Raw genomic sequence first — 19556 nt, forward strand, 5'->3', positions numbered from 1 at the left:
TGCAACCAAAAAGTTGCTTTGTAAAGGTGAAAGCTGAGAGGTTTTTAACTGGCAGCCAACGTTCTATGGCTTGGCACATTTTCACATTTCATTATTTCCTCTTCATTCTAAAGTATCCCTTCTCATTGGTCTTCAAAGGCTGTGCTTTAAAAATATCCAGAGCCCAATCTATTTCACACCCTTTTGCGTTTTATAATCCTCTAACCACCTTTTCTCTGGTCTTCCTGACTAAACAAGAACTTTGTATGGTGAGTATAGCAAACGTGTTTGATATTGAACTGATAAACTAGGTTGTCCTTCTGGGTGTGCCAGAGAGGCTCACTGGAAGCAAGGAATAATTACCATCGTTTGTGCTGTTTGGAGTGTTTTGAAAAGTTTGTGGTGCCAGAATTGGTACCCATCCTTGGTCCCCTTCTCTTCCTCATCTACATGTTGCCCCTTGGCGACATCATCCGAAGACATGGGGTCAGCTTCCATCCAGTTCTACCTCTCCACCACCTGTCTCAACCCCTTCACTGCCTCTGTTGTCAGACTGTTTGTCCGACATCCAGTCCTGGATGCGCCTCAATTTCCTCCAGTTAAACATTGGGAAGACCAAAGCTGCCATCTTTGCCCCTCGCCTCAAATGCCGTAGCCTAGCCACCAATTTCATCCCTCTCTCTGGCCACTGTCTTGGATTGAACCAGACTGTTCGCAACCTTGACGTTTCCGACCCCATATCCTCTCCATCACTAAGATCATCAACTTCCATCTCTAACATTGCCCACTAGCCTAACATTGCCCAGTTCTGTTCCTGCTGAAACCCTCATCTGGGCCTTTGTCACCTCCAGACTCGACTGTTGCAATGCTCTCCTACTGGACTCTCATCCTCCACCCTTCATAAACTTAAGCTCATCCAAAACTCTGCTGCCCGAATCCTATCCCACACCAAGTCCCGCTCATGCATCCCCTAGTGCTCGCTGACCTACGTCGGCTCCTGATTTGCCAACGCCTCCAACTTAAAATTCTCTTCCTTGTATTATATCCCTTCATTGCCTCGCTGCTCCCTATCTCTGTAACCTTCTGCAGCCCTACGCCCTCCGAGAGCTCTGCGTTCCTCCAACTCATGCCACTTGTGCATCCCCCACTCCCTTCGCCCCACAGTTGGCGGCCGTGCCTTCAGCCACTTAGGCCCCATGTTCTGTAATTCCCTCCTTAAACCTCTCTGTTTCCACATCCCTCTCTTCCTTTTAAGACCCTCCAGAAAAACCTCTTTGGCTCAGCGTTGTTTTTTTTGGTTCGATTACGCTTCTGTGAAGCACCTTGGGATGTTTTTCTTCGTTAATGGCAAGTTGTTATTTACACTGTAGACCTAGGAAAAGGGCTACAAATCAGTTTTGCTTGTGGGAGAGTTTTATAACAGCTGTTGGATTTTTGATATTTGCCGAGGCCTCAATTTCACCACTACTTTGGTTGCATTTTTGAGTTGCTGTCTTAAAAATTCTTGTCCAATTCAGGGAGAAATTGCTCCTAACTGCACTTGGTGCTTGGTGTACATATTCTGGAACACCCCAAACAACAGCGTAACAATACAAACCAAGAAAAAGGGGGGAATAAAAGGCTTGCAATTATGTAATGCCATATTATGTTTCTCAGAAATATTTCAAAATGCTTCACGTACAATGAATCACTTTGAAGTGCAGTGAGTGCATCAGTTGCCTACATAAACACAGTGAGTTATGCACAGCAAGATCCGACAAGCTGCAGTGAAACAAATGACCAATTAATCTGTGCTGTGGTTGAGTGGGCCACCTGGAAAACTTCCTGCTCTTCAACTAATACCATGGGATCTTTAATGTCCACCTGAACCACCGGAGCAGGCACATGGGGCCTCAGTTTAACGTTTCATCCAAAGGTGCCACCTCTGACAATTCAGCACCTCCTTAATACTGCACTGAAGTATCAGCCCAGCTTGCAAGCTCAAGTTCTACAGTGGGCTTAAATCCATAGCCTTTTGAATCAGAGATAAAGTGCCACAACCGAACCAAGCTAACTACATAAATTAGGGCTCACAATTTTGGGCAAAGGGAATAAGTCTAACAGTTCAGCAACTAACATGGTGGAATGCTTATCTACCCTTGTAAAATACCAAATTGAAGCATGCAAAGCCAAGATACTGCAAAGAACACATCTTGGTCCTCAGACTTCCAATATGTGGGAGATGGAATGACCAGACTCTCTTGAAGATTTGCAGCAGAACATGAGAGTCTCTTCCATATGTTGAGGCAGTGCCCCATTGTACAACCCTTGCAGAAAGAAGTAAATGTCGTTTCAATACTTCAGGCACAAGTATTACACTGGCTGTGAGGATCTGTTTTCTAGGGAATGCAGCATATCTTAGCTTCCAATCACATGAAAAATGTGTGATCTTAGCATTGAGACCAAAGAGGTTCATCGTTGGTCAGATGCCTCCCCCACGCTTCATTTAAGAATCAGTGGCTGAATTCAATCATGAAATTAGCAAATGTGCAATGATTATCATAAAGGGCGAAGTGTGGAATTTTTGATCATTTGATAGGTGTACAGGCAGTTAGATGACAAATGGCTATAGCCTAACAAGAAACTAAGTTAAGACAAAATTGAGATTGGTAAGACCACCATATAGTGAAATAGTTTATACTGTACATCAAGACTTAAAGCTGCCAAAATTTGATACAACTAATGTAATATGAACTAATGGAGTTCTTTATTTAAAATAAATTTACTTAAGAGCACACATTGCCATTGGTTACTTGATTTCACAGCATTTGCTCCATATATGGCAAGTTTATTTTATTTTTCATAACATTTTGTTTGTTGGTTGCAAGTTCTTCCATGCAAAATTTAGCTGACTTCTGTGGCTGACCACTTTTTTTTAAAAAAGCAACATTTTGTTAAAGCAGTTTTAGTTGGGCTGCCTTGGTCAGTCTTAAATTAAGCCCACAACTGTGGAGTATAACTTGATTGAATTTCTTCCTCCCTCCTTTTCATTTTTTCTCTTCTCTCCCTTTTTGTCTGCCTCCCTCCATCTTGTTTAAAGAAGAGCAATCAGGCTGATCTCCAGTGTTAGAGGTCTGACTTATGAGGAAAGAAAGGAGAAACTTGGGCTTTTCAGCCTTGATGTGGGGCTTCTTGAGAGGTGATATTAGAGGTACATGAGATAGTAAATGGTATGAAAAAGGCAAATCCAGAAAATTACATCAAATTAGGAACATAGGAGCCTGTTTCGCCATTCAGTGAGATGATGGCTGATCTGTATCCTAACTCCATTTACCCACCTTGAAACAAATTAAATTGTGAGAGGACATGGGGGCACAGGTTCAAGCTAGTACATGGCAAATTTAAGACGGATATTAGGAAGTTCTTCACAGTGATCAGTATGTGGAATGGAATCCATTCAGTAGTGGATGGAAGAATCCTGCAATCATTCAAGAACCGATTGGATGCTGCAATCGGTGGATATTAGGGCCATTCTGGATGGATAAGCTGAGATGGGCTGAAAGGCCTTCCTCATCCGTAATTACCTTGTGATTTAAAACCAATTCAGTTGAGGCCTTTTAATGCTTGCCTCAGGAACTGTGGTAGGAATGGTGTTTTGCCACTTTAGAATTATATCATGATGTTAAGTACAACAACATTCTGTAGTATTCTGTTGAATGCTGTCTAGGTCTATATACTATTTTTTTTTTAAAACAGTTAAAATGTGCACTGTGCTGTGTAAACTTTCCAATATGTCAGTTTCGTATAAAATTAAGGTTGGTTTCTTTGCTCAGACAGTTCAAATACAAGGTACAGTTTGAGATGTTAATTTTTTATGGTTAAGTGTGAAGAGCACAGAAATCCAATTTGATCTTTTCAAGTTAAGTTTCTGTAATATTTTCTAATTTTTCTAATTTATTAATGCAGCAGAAATTATTAGTCAGCATATGTTCCAATGTGCTGTGTAATGAAAGGGGAGTTTTTGAAGTTCAAATGTACAGTGCGTTCTGTACTGTTGGGAGGTGCTGAACAGGGAGGGGGAAGGAAATAGGCAGCTGAGTCACCCCAGGATGATCTTGGAGAACTTCCTGTCTTGAGAGCAGTATTGTTAATGCCAGAGAACATGTCTTATCGCTCTCAATGCGTGTGCAATGGAAGGAATGTGAGAAAGATTAAAAATGGGAGTGAGCACAGGGTCTTGCCTGATGACTGACTTAGTATGGACACAGCTTGGTGTAACACAAAGCCATACAAAACCAGAAGGTTCCAGGTTTGATTCCCAATCTGCCACATTAGCTGAACTTAGCAGTAAGGGTACGAACCTCAGTGCTCCTAGGCTAGGGAGGGGATAAAATCGCCCATGGTTCCTGCTCCAGATGCTCCTATATGGTGCAGACAGGATTGAGCTCAACTGTGATATTTCAACCCCCCACCTCCAACTACTCTCCTCCAACCTCTCCCCAAATCCCCTACAAAAAAAACATGATTAAATAAGCTGTTAACACACACCGTCAAAGCTCACACATGAATAGCCACTTGGACAAGGTACTACCAGCAACTGTGGAACCATATCCCAGCAAGTACGGGCACCTTCACACGAGGAGAAAATTGGAAAGAAAAAGTATGTAGCCGGCACAGACATGATGGGCTGAATGGCCTCCTTCTGTGCCGTAAATGTCTATGAAAGAAATGGGGAAGGAAAATATGACATGCATTTTAAATGGCTAGTTTCTTTTTCCTTGCTTTTTTTTGAGTTCCAGTTGATTCGCAGCAGACATTTATTACAGTACCAGAATGGTCTGCTACCATAGCAAATCCACTGGTTGCCATGACAGTTTTTGAATTGGATATTTTAATACACAAAGTAGAAAGACTTTTTTTATTTGGACTAATTTTGCATTCATAGAACTGAAAGGCCACAGATTGTAGGAATTGTACTGTGCGGATGGTTTGTTGATTCTGTCAGTTGGTATCTTGCTTGACTTGGAATTCTAATACAATGACAAATTGCATGGATACATTTCATCCACGATAATATGGTCTTAATTTTGGATTGAATCTGCTGTAGTGTCTTTTTTTTCAAACTGAATGCATATGTGAATTTAATCCCTGAATTTAACTCTCCTTTTAGACAGTTGGAAAGAGATGTAAATTCTGAGAAATGACTTTTTTTTGTTACGTATTTGGTTCTGCTGTGAGACAATCCTGGATTGTAATCCTCTAATCTCATTGACCCTCGAACTGCTTGTAGTGTCTCATAATGAATCATCATCAAGTTTTAAGGAAAAATAAATTTCAAATAGCAGGTATTGTTTTATCTTTAAAACCCAGGTTATTTTAAACTTACTTTGCTTGCTCTTAATTCTAATGTTTTTTTTTGTTAACTGCTTGCTACCAAAGTTAATTTTAAAGAAGCCTTTTTATATTATCAAATTTTATAGTGGTCCAGAATACATTGCTAATTGTATCATGTGGTCGCTCTTGAAATTGTAGTTGCTGGACTTCCATTCAGAGGGTCTGAATTTGAATCCTAGTCTTGACTGTTCTAATGCTCACAATGAATGTTCTGTGATGGGTAGTGAGAAAGAAATGGCAATGGGGCTTTTCTGCAAAACCATGCTTTCCACTGACTAGTTATGAGTGGTATTGATGGTAGCTGTAGAGAAGGTAGTCGTTCAAACTGGCCAATTTCCAGCCTGAACGATGAACATTGATGATAGATAGCAGCTGTGAGGGATCTAGTTCTCCTGAACAATTTGATCTTTAATGGTGTACTTCCAGACTTTTGGATTATTCTAATGGTTTCTACAGCTCTTGTAGATGGATTGTTCCCATCACCTACTAGGACCTGGATTTCCACGCAGTCCAAAGTGCAGGAGTGAATGTCTGTTGTTTGTTAGCAGAAAGGGTCCTACATGAAATTATATTGAGCAATATCAACCATTTCCTGGGAGGAATAGGTCCATAGCACAAAATATTCCAAACTCTTCTAACCGAGATAGCTGTATGGAAAGTTCACCTTGGTGCTCATTTGGGGCAGAATACAGGGGTCTTAAATTTGTATTTGTCCTATACTGTATATGACGTGAGTGCTGATACAGGGTACCAAAAGTAGAAAAATGTTTCATTTCCCAGCACTGATGTGCATTACTTTGACAAGAACAAAAATATAAATACTACTGTGCTGAAACTGTAGAAATTAAACCAAATACTGAGTGCTGGAAGGTAGCACAAACCTTGTGTAAATCTCCTCCCCCTTTGAATTACATCACCTGCTAAATTCACTCATTATCTATTGTGGTTGTGGAGAAATTCATGCTCCATGCCTACTCTCCCTCAGCCGGAGGAGAGCATTCACTGGAAGTCGTTGGGAAGAGGAGGAAATGGGAAGAAAAATAAACTAGTGTTTAGGGCTGGGTTGTTTTAAAGTGGTTACAGGAGACTTCATTTTAACTTTGTTTATATTTTTCTTTGTCCTGTTACTTCTAGTGAGTCTTCTCTTAATCTCCGCAAGTGCTCTCTTCCTATCCAAATACTTCTGCTGTCTTAGCTGTGCCACAGATTTTGTCTGCTATTCCAGGTTGTTATCATTCTCTAATTTAACCTTGATGGTTCTCGTTCATTGCTGATGAGTCCAATTCTGCCCACTTCCAAACTATTCTTTGAGTGGATTTTTCAGATCTTTTATCCCACTTACTGCTTCGTTCTAGGGAGAGGTCTCCTAGGTCTGCTATCGTATCATCAAATATTGATGAAGAATTACTTATTTGCAGTTACATGGATCAATAAAATGACTTGAGTGGATTGTGTGTGTGTTTTTTTTGTTTTTATTTATATTTATGTTCATTGTGTGCTCATAAGCTGAAGGACAACAGTGCTGTAGAATTGGATTTTTCCCCCCACCCTTTCTGTACGCAATGATCTCCCAGGTGAGGTTCGGCACAGGTCATCTATAATGCTGGGTCCTCTCTTGCTTCAAACGTACAAATGTTTGGCTAAGGCTGCTCCATGAGAGTTCACAAAATTTGGTTACTGCACACTAGTTGCCACCTGTCCCGTCTTGAACAGCGCCCGTACCTGGTGTCTAGCCCTGTCGTCTTATGGCTCCATCTGACATTTCTGATGTTCATTTGCAGCCAACTCCATCAAGGTTGAGATGTACAGCGATGAAGAGGCAGGGAGGCTTCTGGCACAGGAGGATGGCGCTAGTGATAAAGATGAAGCAGTCATTGCGGATGAGTCTTTGTCGGACCCGCTAGGATTCTGTGAGGGCACGGGGCAGGGACCTCATTCTCCTGGAGGGATTCGCCTTCCTAATGGAAAACTGAAGTGTGATCTATGCGGAATGGTCTGCATCGGACCGAATGTTCTTATGGTACATAAGAGGAGCCACACTGGTAAGTATGTTTACTCAAGTAAGGAAATGGAGTGGCATGTAGTGGGGCTTAAAGTCTCTATCTGTGGTGGCAGTTATTTGAACTCACTGTGATTTTATTTGCCCATGAAGCCGGGCCAGTTATTTCTGTCCCTGAGAGCCTCCAGTTATAGGAGCAAACAAATGGAATTGTAGTCTCCACACCACTTGCTGCTTTGTTGAAAAACTTCGGGCAGCCGAAAATTTTGAGGACTAGAATTCAGCTTGCATATATTTTAGGAGTCCTTCAAAAACTTTCTGCATCTGCAAATATTCTTGGAGCATTTTTTTTTTGTTCTTCTTTTGCACTTGCCATTCGCACTTTTTCCTCTCTTAACCCATTTGAGGACTACAGCTACATTTCTGTGCAAAATCAAAAATGTAACCAGTTTGGGCACAATTCAGTTTCACGTGAGTGTGAGTTCACAGCGCAAAACTACAGTAAGTTGGCACTAAATTCAGTGAAGCCCCAAGGATGGCTCGTGTGGGAAATGGAAATATTGCACTGGTGCAGCAGGGATGGTTCATCTGTGGTGGAGTCAAAGTGCATTGAGGCAGAGTGAGCTTTATCCTGCATCAAACCTGTGTTATATTAGACCTGAGGGTGCCAGATACAAGTTTTTTTAAAAAGTCCTTTTCCCAGTATTGATGTCCCTCAGCATGAGCACAAAAATTACTAGAAAAAATTACAATTGTTTGTTTGTTTATTACCAGAATGCTGTGTTTGCAGAATGTATGTTTAATGAAATTTGATTTCTATTTACATTTTTTGACCGATGTGTGGCAGGAAAGCTGAGAGGGCCTTTCAGTGCTCAAAGGGTTAGATTTTTTTTTCTCTCCTTTTTGTTTTCTCACTTGCTAATTTTTCCTCTGGTTTTTTTTTCTGGGCACATCTAACTGCAACTTGAACTGGCTAGAATTGAGCAGCTCGTGGATTCGTAATCATATATTTGCAGGTCAGGATACCTGATGCTGGTGCTCAAACCCTTAAGATCTTAAATGCTCAAGTAGTAATTATGATACCTTTTGTCTGTCTTCTGTTGTATTTTGTAAGTACTGCTAGGACCATACTGTATCTGAGATGGGTCACCCTGGTAGCTTCTTCCCGGTTAATAAATAAATCTTAAGGTTGACAACCCGATCAACTATTCAGCATGACACTAAACTGAATATGCAGTTATCAGATTGGTAATAAATGGGACTTATTAGATCCTTCCAAAGTGATTTTAGATTCGGTGATCTATATGATAACAACTTGACCGATGAGATGTCTGAAGGTTGGGATTGGTAGTGTCGGATTCAAAAACCTTTTACTTTTCCTTTTGATCCAGTGTCGGCCTGGCTCAGTTGGCAGAATTCTTGCCTCTAGAAGGTTCTGGATTTGAACCCACTCCAGGATTTGAGCACAAAACCTCGGCTGCAGCACTAAGGGGGTGATGCATTGTCAGAGATGCCATTCTTTGGATGAGACGTTAAACTAAGGCTCCATCTGCCTATTCCGGTGGTGTAGGTGGATGTTGAATCCAATGGCACTATTTAAAGAAGAGCAGGGAGTTTATCAAGCATCCTGGCTAACTTTCTTCCCTCGACACCACCAAAAACATTAACTGGTCATTCATCTCATTTGCTGTTTGTGGGACCTTGCTGTGCGTAAAATGGCTGCTGCGTTCGCCTACGTAACTGTCTACTTCAAAGCAATTGATTATATGTGAAGCGCTTTGGGATGTCCTGAGAGACGTGATAAAACATTATATGAACACAAATTATTTTATTTTGTTTACTATTGTCCCTTGTTCAAATTAACAAGTTTCAAAAAGTCAGTTACGTACAAATGAAGTATGACCTGTACATAACTTTGAATTCCAGAAATTGGAAAACCCTTTGTTTTCCAGCACTGTTGTCCTTCACCTTAATGAACACAAAGATATTATGTTGAAAAGCTGACTTTTTTTAAAAAATCTTTTTTTTAAACCTTCCTCGCTCTTTGACCTTTTTGCCTATCTTTCTTCCTCAGGTGAACGCCCCTTCCATTGTAACCAGTGTGGTGCCTCATTCACACAGAAAGGAAACCTCCTGCGGCACATCAAATTACACTCTGGGGAGAAGCCTTTTAAATGTCCATTCTGTAATTATGCCTGTCGGAGAAGGGATGCACTCAGTGGACACCTCCGAACACATGCAGGTTGGTGGGTGGAATCTTGTAAAGAGCATGGAGAGAAAAGTGAACTTTAAAAAAAAAAAAAAAATCTATGTATCTTAACCTTCTCTTGCACAACAGCGTTTTCAAAGATTAAAGAAGAAATTGAGTGAATAGAAGACTTTGAGGACATTGGAATTATGTTTAAGGGAGGGGTAAGGTGCAGGAAGTCAGCTTATTCTAGGCCTCAATTTCTATTCTATGACCGTAGTCTGCTGCAAAGGTTTTTTTTAAATCAATTTAACTGGGGCATATTTCAGATTAAAAATATTTTAAAGAAAATATACGACATGTTGTTGATTGTAGTATGCTTGTTTAGTAGTGTTCTCTTTAAAGGTCATCTGTTTGAGGCTCCCTAATGGTTCTGTGGGTATATGTGCTGACTTGTCTGCTGCTGGTCCATACAGATCAGGAAGGTGCCAGTTTTGATTCCTGGATCGTGTTATAGCTGATCTCCTGTCAGTGTGTCTCCAATTGATCTCCGCTTCCTTGGGATAAGGAGGGGTAAACTGCTCCGGCCGTTATCCATTGACCCCCCTACTGGAAATTGTATCTGTGTGCATGTCAAGTGAGGACAGGATCAGGCATGGCTGCAACACTGTCCATGGTCAAGTAGTCTGCTGATGTTCAACTTTGAAGCGCGCGCACTCTTATGAAACTACACTCCAGCAAGAGTTATTGCCTTCAGCACATATTTGATTTTGGGGAAGGGAGAGTGTGTCAGTGGTCATCTCATCTTGTAGGGGACATGACTCAATAATCACCTATGCTTAGAACAGCATAAACTGTTGGTATGCAGTTGCCTCAGTTAATTTAGGTGGTGGAAGAAGCTCAAGACCATAACAATCGTGTCTTTAGAAACTTTCTACGGTTGTAGGAATTTTATATATTTTTTTAATTGTGAGCCTTAGTTGAAGGGTTAAAGTCCGTAGTGCAATACAGCACAAAAGGAAGGTTCAAGAGGAGAGAAGGCGAGATAGATCGGTATGTAGTGGTTAGGTGACACCAAGCTTGGGTCTTAAAAGCATGTAATTGCAAAACTCAAGGTTTTGAACATAAAACTGAGTCTCAAGCAATACTATAGATGAGAATTTTTTCCCCCATGTAGAGTAGTAGATAAGTGGAATAGACTCTTGGCAAAAGCAGTTAATGGTATGTTGATGTACTCCTTGTAAAAGAGCTTTGACTGAAGGGTTATAAGGATAAGAGCACACATAGCTGGATAATTTTTTTTTTATTCGTTCACGGGATGTGGGCGTCACTGGCAAGGCCGGCATTTATTGTCCATCCCTAATTGCCCTCGAGAAGGTGGTGGTGTGGTTTGCTAGGCCATTTCAGAGGGCAATTAAGAATCAACCACATTGCTGTGGGTCTGGAGTCACATATAGGCCAGACCGGGTAAGGGCGGCAGGCTTCCTTCCCTAAAGGACATTAGTGAACCAGATGGGTTTTTACGACAATCCGGTAGTTTCATGGCCATCATTACTGATACTAGTATTTTAATTCCAGATTTTTATTTAATTAATTGAATTTAATTAATTGAATTTAAATTCGCCAGATGCCGTGGCGGGATTTGAACTCATGACTCTGGATTTTAGTCCAGGCCTCTGGATTACTAGCCCAGTAACATAACCACTATGCTACCGTACCCCTACTGGATGAAACATAATGATTCTTGTCCTGCAAGCACCATGGAAATATCCTCGTGGAAGGCAGCTAGCTCGAATTGAATGGTGCCAGTTGTAACATTGGTTTGATATCCTGGAGTTTTACAAGATTACCATTGACGATCAGGGAGAAATTTGTTGTATCTTGGAAGCTCTTATCTGTGGTTTTCCATTTCCCCTTGGATTACCGACATGAAGTAGAATCCATAAGAATGCAAATTAATATGTGGTCTGTTAAAAGAACAGCTTGATGGCTAAGTGGCTTTTCTTCTAAACATTTTGCTCTAAGTGCAGACACACAGTTTAGTTATTGTGTGTAACTGATTTGTTTAAATAGAGAAAACTACATAAAGAACATATTCCACTTGGAATCTTTTTCTAAGGTTCCGTGACGAAAATATGCAGTCGGGCACGAACTGAAATTATTTGTACTGGTTGGTTGTGTTTTGCAGTTCTCAAATAGAGATCACTGTGGTATTTTCATTCTTGCCAATCAAGCAGGTGCCACATTTTCTGTTAAAACAGATGCTGAGAGAGAGAGGAAAAAAAAATCCCCTATTTTTCAAAAAACGTCTGTCTTTACCCAACACAGCCATGTTGGCTAGCGATTCACAAGATAAAATCAACTGGGTTGCAAATACATGCTTTATTTAAAAAGTTAAATAAAAGTGCATTTTAGCCTCAAGCCCAAGGGCTACCATGATTTTGAATATTGAATATGCAGTATGGGAGGGAAGATAATAATGACAAATAGTAGATGCACAGAATGATGGAAACCCCATGTAGTTTATTTCAGTTAAATGCATCCCCGATGAAACAAAAGTTATTCGAATTGAGCAGTTCGTAACTTCTTCCACCCTGGGGACTGGAAAGTCCCCTCCTTTATATTAAGAAAGAACTTGCATTAATTATATAACGCCTTTCACGACCTCAGGACGTCCTAAAACGCTTCACAGCCAATGAAGTACTTGTGGGGGTTGAACGCACAATGCTTGTACAAATGATCAGAGAATCTTGCACGCGGTTATTTTTAGTGTTACTTTATTATGTGCTTCACTTTACTAAATTATTTGTTGACCAAAAACGTAATTTTGGAATACAATTACTCAACGTAGCGGGGTCTTTCTGCAACCCACCTGAATTCCTAAAATATTATAATTCCATTCACAGTTGTGTAACTCATCCTGATGAATGATTGTAGTGAGGGAAATGCTTTGTGAATATTTAGAATATATTGAGGGAAGGAGGCTTATTCAGGAGATTAGTTAGAGGTTACAAAAGCAAAAGACTGCAGATGCTGGAAATCTGAAATAAAAACAGAAAATGCTGGAAACACTCAGCAGATCAGGCAGCGTCTGTGGAGAGAGAAACAGAGTTAACTTCCTTCTCCCATACAAGTCCTGTACCTGTCCTTTTCAAATGCTATGATAAAGCTAACTTCACTTTACACTGTTGTGAGCAAGATGAGTGCCATTTATTTTAATGAATAATTTTAGTAGTACTAATTTAAAAATAATTAATGAAGGATTCTTGTAGCCTGAGTTATGTAATAGTGTTTTGGAGACCAGTGTTGAGCTGATGCTTCTGATTAAAGATAAATGGCAGTTTCAGCAAATAGGCTTTATTTTGTGTACTACTACTGTGGTTGAATAGAAACTGATCGTCTCAGTGGCTGTCTAAAGGTGATTTGGTACTGTAACACTTCAACTGTAAATTCCTCTGCCCAGATGGTAACATTTTACACAGCTTACACATTCATATTGAATCATATTCTATCTCTGGAGATTTGTTTTGTGCATTAATTTTAACTCTTGAAATGTATAAGTTTGATCACACGGTAATATTAAACTGTTGTGGTGGTTAGTGATAGTTGATGGTCAATTGTTTGAATTCATTTTTTCTTTTCCTTTTAAAACAAAATTTTAATGTATCCATAGGAGTTCTATCACAATTCAAATCATAAAGTTTATATATTTTTGATTGCTATTTGAGTTATGGCTTATTGCTTTAAATTTGGTTACTCTTACTGGGAGAAAATCTCTCATTTGCTTGTGTGTCTCTCTACTATCTTGTTTTCACATATTGGAGAGGACACACATCACGGTCTTGTATGCAAAATGTCACTTCAAGAGCAATATCCCTACACAAATATCTTTTGATTGCAAAGCAAGTGGAAACCAGTTAACAAAGACAGTTTTCAGGGTAAAGCAATCAATCGGTTGAAGGTAATGAGCCTAGATATAGAGGTTGGTTGAAGTTCAGGAAGCCAATTTAATTTGATCAACTTATCCAACTGTGGAGACATTTGAAATTCCTGCGTACTAGTTTTAAACATCAGAGGGAATAACGGGTATTTCTCGAGCAGCATGCTGCCTTTTTTTTTAGTTCTACGTTCGTAGCGAGAGGACAAATGCATAAAGACTCTGGTGGTTAAGACAAAACCTCAAGTATAAGTTGTGTTACGGGCGTTGGTCCAGGTGTAGTAGTATCAAGAAAGTTAGTGAAGTGTCACATCTCATTATTTTTGTACCCGAGGAGGTAGAGGTTAAAAGTTCTGTAATCAAGTGTAATCCTCTGTTTTGACTTTCTGCTACTTTGTACTTCGAATAATCCTATTTTGTACTTTATAGATTAAGTCACATGGTCTTGATAGAGTGTTTGTTCTTTCACTATCTGAAGGCTAAGAGAACACGAGGGCCTGTATCAATTCAATGACCTAATTACAGCAGTAAGCGTTTCTGCTCGACCTCTGGGTCATGCTACATTATCAGGTGTAAAGTCACTCTCCGGTTTGTAGAGAATGAAGGCTCGCTTATCATAAAGGCCTTTGCTGCCGATTAGGAGAGAAGCCTAAAACATTAACAGATGCTTAGCTATTTTCCTGCAACAAAACAAAGGTTACAAAAAGAATTAGTTCCATCTGTGAGTCTCTTGCATTATAAATTATTTCTCTGCAAACCTGCAGTAATGCCACAAATGCCTTTATTCCTTCCTGCAAATATCCTTCTGCGCTGCTTTCAGCTGTCAGTTGACTGCAGAAACCAATGAGACTAAAAAATGCTTCAAACACTTAACTTTAAAAAAAAATCCAGCTTCAGTCCACTCTCTTGTATTATATATTGCTATTAAACCAAGAGGTACTTTTTAATCAAACATAAACTGTAACAATGCACTTAAAAGTTCCAAGTTTACAACGTCCCCAGTTTGCCATTGCACATGGCTTCCAAGTAGACCATGGCTGGAGCAGGAAGACTAACTTAGCATGAAAAGGTCTATCGGGGTATTTTCCACTCTGCGTTACTTTTAACAAATCCACAAATGCAGTGTTTGTACATGTGTCTACAAATTCATTAAATTAAAAGCACAAAGGAAACTGTTGGCACTGATATCTTGTATGTAAGTAATTTCAAGGCTGCACTCTTTAGCGACTGGTGCAAATGACTTTTAGCTTCTCTCTCCTAACCTTATAGTATATGAACTTGTTTTGAAGGCTGTAATTTAAAATCAGTCATCAGTCTCCATTGTTAAAATATGTATGAAGACCTGTTAGTATTGAGGAAAATGTAAGTAGTTTGCTGCTAATAAAGTGAGATCAATTGCAAACTTGTTTAAATAAATAGAATGGTTACTTTTCAAAGTGAGATGCATTAAAATAGGTTGAAATTTTAAATTGGGGTATGACTGAGTGGGACCTGACAGGCCTAACTTATGAATTAATTATACGCTTTCTCCGCAACTGTGTTCTAACCTAAACCCATATCTGACCCTATTCAATGTAACATTTGAACTGCAAGCATGTGTTTTCACTAGAAAACTGTTTAGAACCAATGTGGTAGACAGGTGGTGTGGGTGATGTCACTGTTTCTGTCATAATACAATATGCAAATGAAAAGTGGAGTTGTTTTTTCTACATGTGAGGTAAGCATATTTTTTTCCATGGCTAACTTATGGTATAAAGCTGGTTTACCTATAGGGGAAGCAATACTAGTAAAGAATGGTTAGCAATCAAGGGGAAAACTAAACCGACTACTTAGTGTTCTGCAAATGTTGCTAAAGTGAGTTTATGGTGATGAAACCTTAACTGGCATTTTTTTTAATATACAAAAATGTCATCCTACTTTTTGCCGTTTTGTGTGCTGTACCACTTGTCTGTAAACCATTGTCTGACTGTTTCACAGCACACAGTGGATGCTCCAAAGATCACATTGTCAGAAGGTACTGAAAAGTCAGAAAGACTCTGTAATCTATTCATTTTAGAGGAATGTTCTTTGGCTGTGAGAACAAGATTGTAAGATATGTTCTGATTAGTATTAGGATTCCTTGTAGTTATTCACTGGTATATCTCCTATTGAAGATGTTTTGTCAGCATCTCTTAGTGGCGCAGGCATGAGGCTAAATTGGCTGCTCACCCCCTTCGATTAGTCATTTGTGCTTAGGAAGTTATGGCTTAAGATTATGTTTGAAATTGTTAAATTATTTTTAAAATGTTTATTACAAGTCACAAAAGGTTCTTTACTTCCTTTCACCCTATCTTCCCAATTTTCTCCCCTTACTTTCCTGAAGATGATGATTCATGCTGGTGTACATCCATGAGAGCTGGCACCCCTCTGGTATCTTGCCCAAGTGGCTAGTCTTCATGTGAGATTGGACACTGAGTTTTAACAGATTATTTGAGTACAGTGGCATCACAGCTGAGCCTGATCCTGCCCTTAGCAGACGTCAACTTGCACTTTTTCAGTGCGAACTACTGGGTAGTAATCAGTGATAGGAACCCTGGCTGTTTTCTTTCTTTCCTTCCTTTCTCCAGAGACAGAGGACAGTTGTGCTCCCACTGCTACAATAACAAATTTTAACAAACTCCAGAGAGACCAGATTTCCTAGGAATTTAGCATGGAGAAGATTGGAGCTTCTTCAAACAACATTAAACTTTATAGGGTTGTAACATTCACATAGAAAACCAGTTTATAATATATGTTAATTGTAAGGAAGTCTCTTCAGAATTCCATTTCTTGCAACCATAAGTTCTTCAATTCCCATTTTAATTTTTACTCTGCATTACAACAAAAGAGGAAGAAAGATATCCCTGTAATTAATATCCTTCTGTTGCTATTCTCCCAGCTACTCTTTCCTTCCATCTTATTCCTCCTTATGCTGTCCTTATTACAATGACTTCTTGCATCACCACTGTCACTGGATACTATGTACTCGTATGAATTATTCCAGCTGCGAACTGTATGCTGCCTTAGTAAAGTCCTTTTTTTGATTCACTTTAATTGGATTGGACTGATATATATCGCTTGGTCCCTGAACATGCTGTACCACATTGGGGGAGGGGGAGGCTGTGTTTCTAAACACATTAAATTCATCTGGATTTACTATCTGTTCAGTCTATTGCACATGTGTATAATTGGGTTTTGTTTCTCTTGCTAAGATAAGGATAATTGCAGGAGACTACAAATCTAAACTGGACCCTAGCTAGGAAAAGAAGGTATAACAAAGTAAAAACTGAAAGGTTAAGTTGTGAATGTGATTTTAAAAACACAGGCAAGATAGCTTGTAGTAGCGAATTATCATAAGAATTTCTGACCTGAATAGGAGAATTTTAAAAAAACATAAAATTAACCAATTCCCAAAAATGGTGCCACTCCCTACATTAGCATTCTATTTTGAACGGGTGACTTTGAAAGGGTTGTAACGTAGCCCACATGTACAAAGTGATAAACATTAGCGACAAAGCAGAAGAAAGATGAACAACTGTGCTCATTAAAGTTGTTATCCCCTCCCTCCCCCACCACCACCTTTTTTTTAAAAAATGGTTAAGGTTAAAACTTTAAAATGACTGCCTATGTGGTTGTTTAAACCTGGATCTAATACTATAGAAACTGGTCTGAAATATACATTTCACAGTATCTACATCACCAAGAACTGCAACTGCATTATAGGAGCATTCCATGAAGTGGTTCTACAATGTGAATGCAGCATAAGTTAGCTGTGAGGCAGGAGTTTGAAATTCTCCAGCTAAGAGTGTTCACGTTGCACAAATGCAGAGGAGCTCAGGTGGGCTCACCCCACAATGACGTGTTTTTTTAAAAACAAACTTGTGCAGCCAATATTACACTGCAACTCTCCCTGACACTATCGACTTTCACTCTGCAGCTTCCCCTGACTGCACAGTCGGGCACTCCCTGATTCTAAATTGAAATAGAACAATTATTGTGGAAGATACGAGAATGTGATTGAACCAGACCAGCTAGTAACTCCTATACCACCTTCATATTGCTGAACCATTTCCAGTTATTGTGCCTATTCACATTGGTGCTGATCCTGCCCCTGCATGTACAGTTACTACAAAGTTCCATTCATGATTTTGCCAGTCTGCCCACAGACCATCCCTAATGTTGAGAAGATTTGTACAGGACAGATAAGTGGAAACTGCATTGCTGGCTTCTATGAGCATTCTGAGAAGCTGGCCTTCCCACAGCACCCAGTGGTTGGAGGCACCAAATGAAACCTGCTATTCTAAGAAGATTTTGATGTTGCATTGAGAGCATTGGGTTGTTTTTACATTGCAGGGTTGTCTTCAATGCCACTCTTTGCTGTCAGATTCGACCCTGTAATATAAAGGGGGGGGGGGGGGGGCAGCAGTTTCCAATAGCATTGCTCAGCTGCTTTGAATGGGAGTGCATCAACATTTTAACCATATTCTATTGATTCCTCTTTCTGCTATAGTGCTCTTGATTGGATGGTAGGTGTGTGCACGGATGGGAGGAATGGGGATATCTTTGGTATAGAGTGGTAAATCAAACTGGTGCATAAGGATCCAGGAAATTGAAGACAACATAATTATACAGGGAGTAGCAAGAAGAAATAATTCATATATACTTGCTGCAGTTCAGATGCATCTATATATGGATGGTTAGTGTACATTTTTTTTAATGTAGGTATGTTGTAAGCAGTTTACCTCCTTCAGCAATTGAACCAATATTTGAAGGTAGGAAGAGTAGTTTTGATGGTTGAGGAGCTGGTTATTGAAAGCAGGTTGGTTGCTTTTAACAGAGGGATTGATATTCCTTTGGAAGTATATTGGGTATGGTTCACCTACCACAGCAGGTGTACAAATGGCAAGCACCTCCTTAAATAATATTTGTGTCCCACATGTTTTTCTACTTAACTTTTCATTTTGGTATGAGCTGTTGCTTTCAGTGACTAAACGGTTAATATTAATTTGTTAAAAATTGGTATCAAAGGATAGTGACAATGATGGATAAGCCATACAAAAAATGACAACTCATGTGGGTAGGAAAGAGTTGACCAGTCTGATGATAAATGTATTTCTTGGGTTAAACCCATCAGTATCTGGTGCACAAGGGATTTATCCATCCATCACCAGATATAGCTGGACCACATCAAGCCTCATTCTCCTCTGTCAAAATCGCCCACTACTCCAGGATCATCCTGGAGAACAAAGGTAATCCCCGGCTTCTTTTCTCCACTACCACCAAATCTCCTTAAAACCCCTCTCCCCTCACCTCCAACAAATGTGAAGAGCTCATTGACATCTTTGTCACTTACGTTCAGACCATCTGTTCGGCTGCCTCTGCTGCTTCCCCTTCCCTACCAAGCAAAATCTCACTCCTGCCCTAGCCCCGATCCTGCATCCTTCTTTAGTTTCTTTCCTATCTCTCCTCATGCCCACTCCAAGCAAGTCGTCCATGAGACCCACTTCCTGGCCACCATGCTAGCTGACATTGTAAATGGTCCTCGGGTACTGTTCCCTTCCCTTTCAAAACAGTGGTCATCAGCCCCCCTTAAAAACCTACTCTTGACTCCTCAGTCCTTGTAAACTACCGCTCCATCTCCAACCTCCCTATCCTGTGAAGTCCTTGAACATGATGTCACCTCCCAAATCTGTGCCCATCTTTCCCACAACTCCATACTTGAATTTCTCCAATCAGGTTTCCGCCCTTGCCATAAGCACTGAAACGGCCCTAATCAAAGTCAAAAATGACATCCTCTTGTGACCGTGACCATGGTACATTATCTCTTCTCGTCTTCCTCGATCTCTCTGAAGACATAACTTCTTCTGGCTTGTACTCAACTGACCTAGTAACATAATTGTATATTCTACCTACTTTTTGCTGCTCAACAGTACTTTAAGAGTTGAATCTATTGTTGCCCCCAGATCCTGTTCCATTTCACCTATTTCGGAGTCATCTAAAGGATGTTGTTAAACCCAGTGGATGTCTGTTCCCATTTATTGCAAACACTTCCCTCTAGATCA

General features: G+C 40.0%; 1 protein-coding gene across 7 annotated transcripts in view; it reads left to right on the top strand.

The window, feature by feature from the left end:
• Positions 1-19556, top strand: part of ikzf4 (IKAROS family zinc finger 4) — a 146344-nt gene that overhangs the window by 84767 nt on the left and 42021 nt on the right. For 5 of the 7 annotated variants that reach the window (XM_067976600.1, XM_067976599.1, XM_067976597.1 and 2 more), the window contains exons 4-6: positions 7134-7394; positions 8329-8367; positions 9426-9593. In XM_067976600.1, the coding sequence (XP_067832701.1) occupies positions 7134-7394; positions 8329-8367; positions 9426-9593 (468 nt within the window). The remainder of the gene's footprint in view (positions 1-7133; positions 7395-8328; positions 8368-9425; positions 9594-19556) is intronic. The other 2 variants (XM_067976598.1, XM_067976601.1) reach the window with 1 other exon arrangement.

This window comes from Heptranchias perlo, chromosome X (genome assembly GCF_035084215.1).
Source record: "Heptranchias perlo isolate sHepPer1 chromosome X, sHepPer1.hap1, whole genome shotgun sequence".
Taxonomy (NCBI): domain Eukaryota; kingdom Metazoa; phylum Chordata; class Chondrichthyes; order Hexanchiformes; family Hexanchidae; genus Heptranchias; species Heptranchias perlo.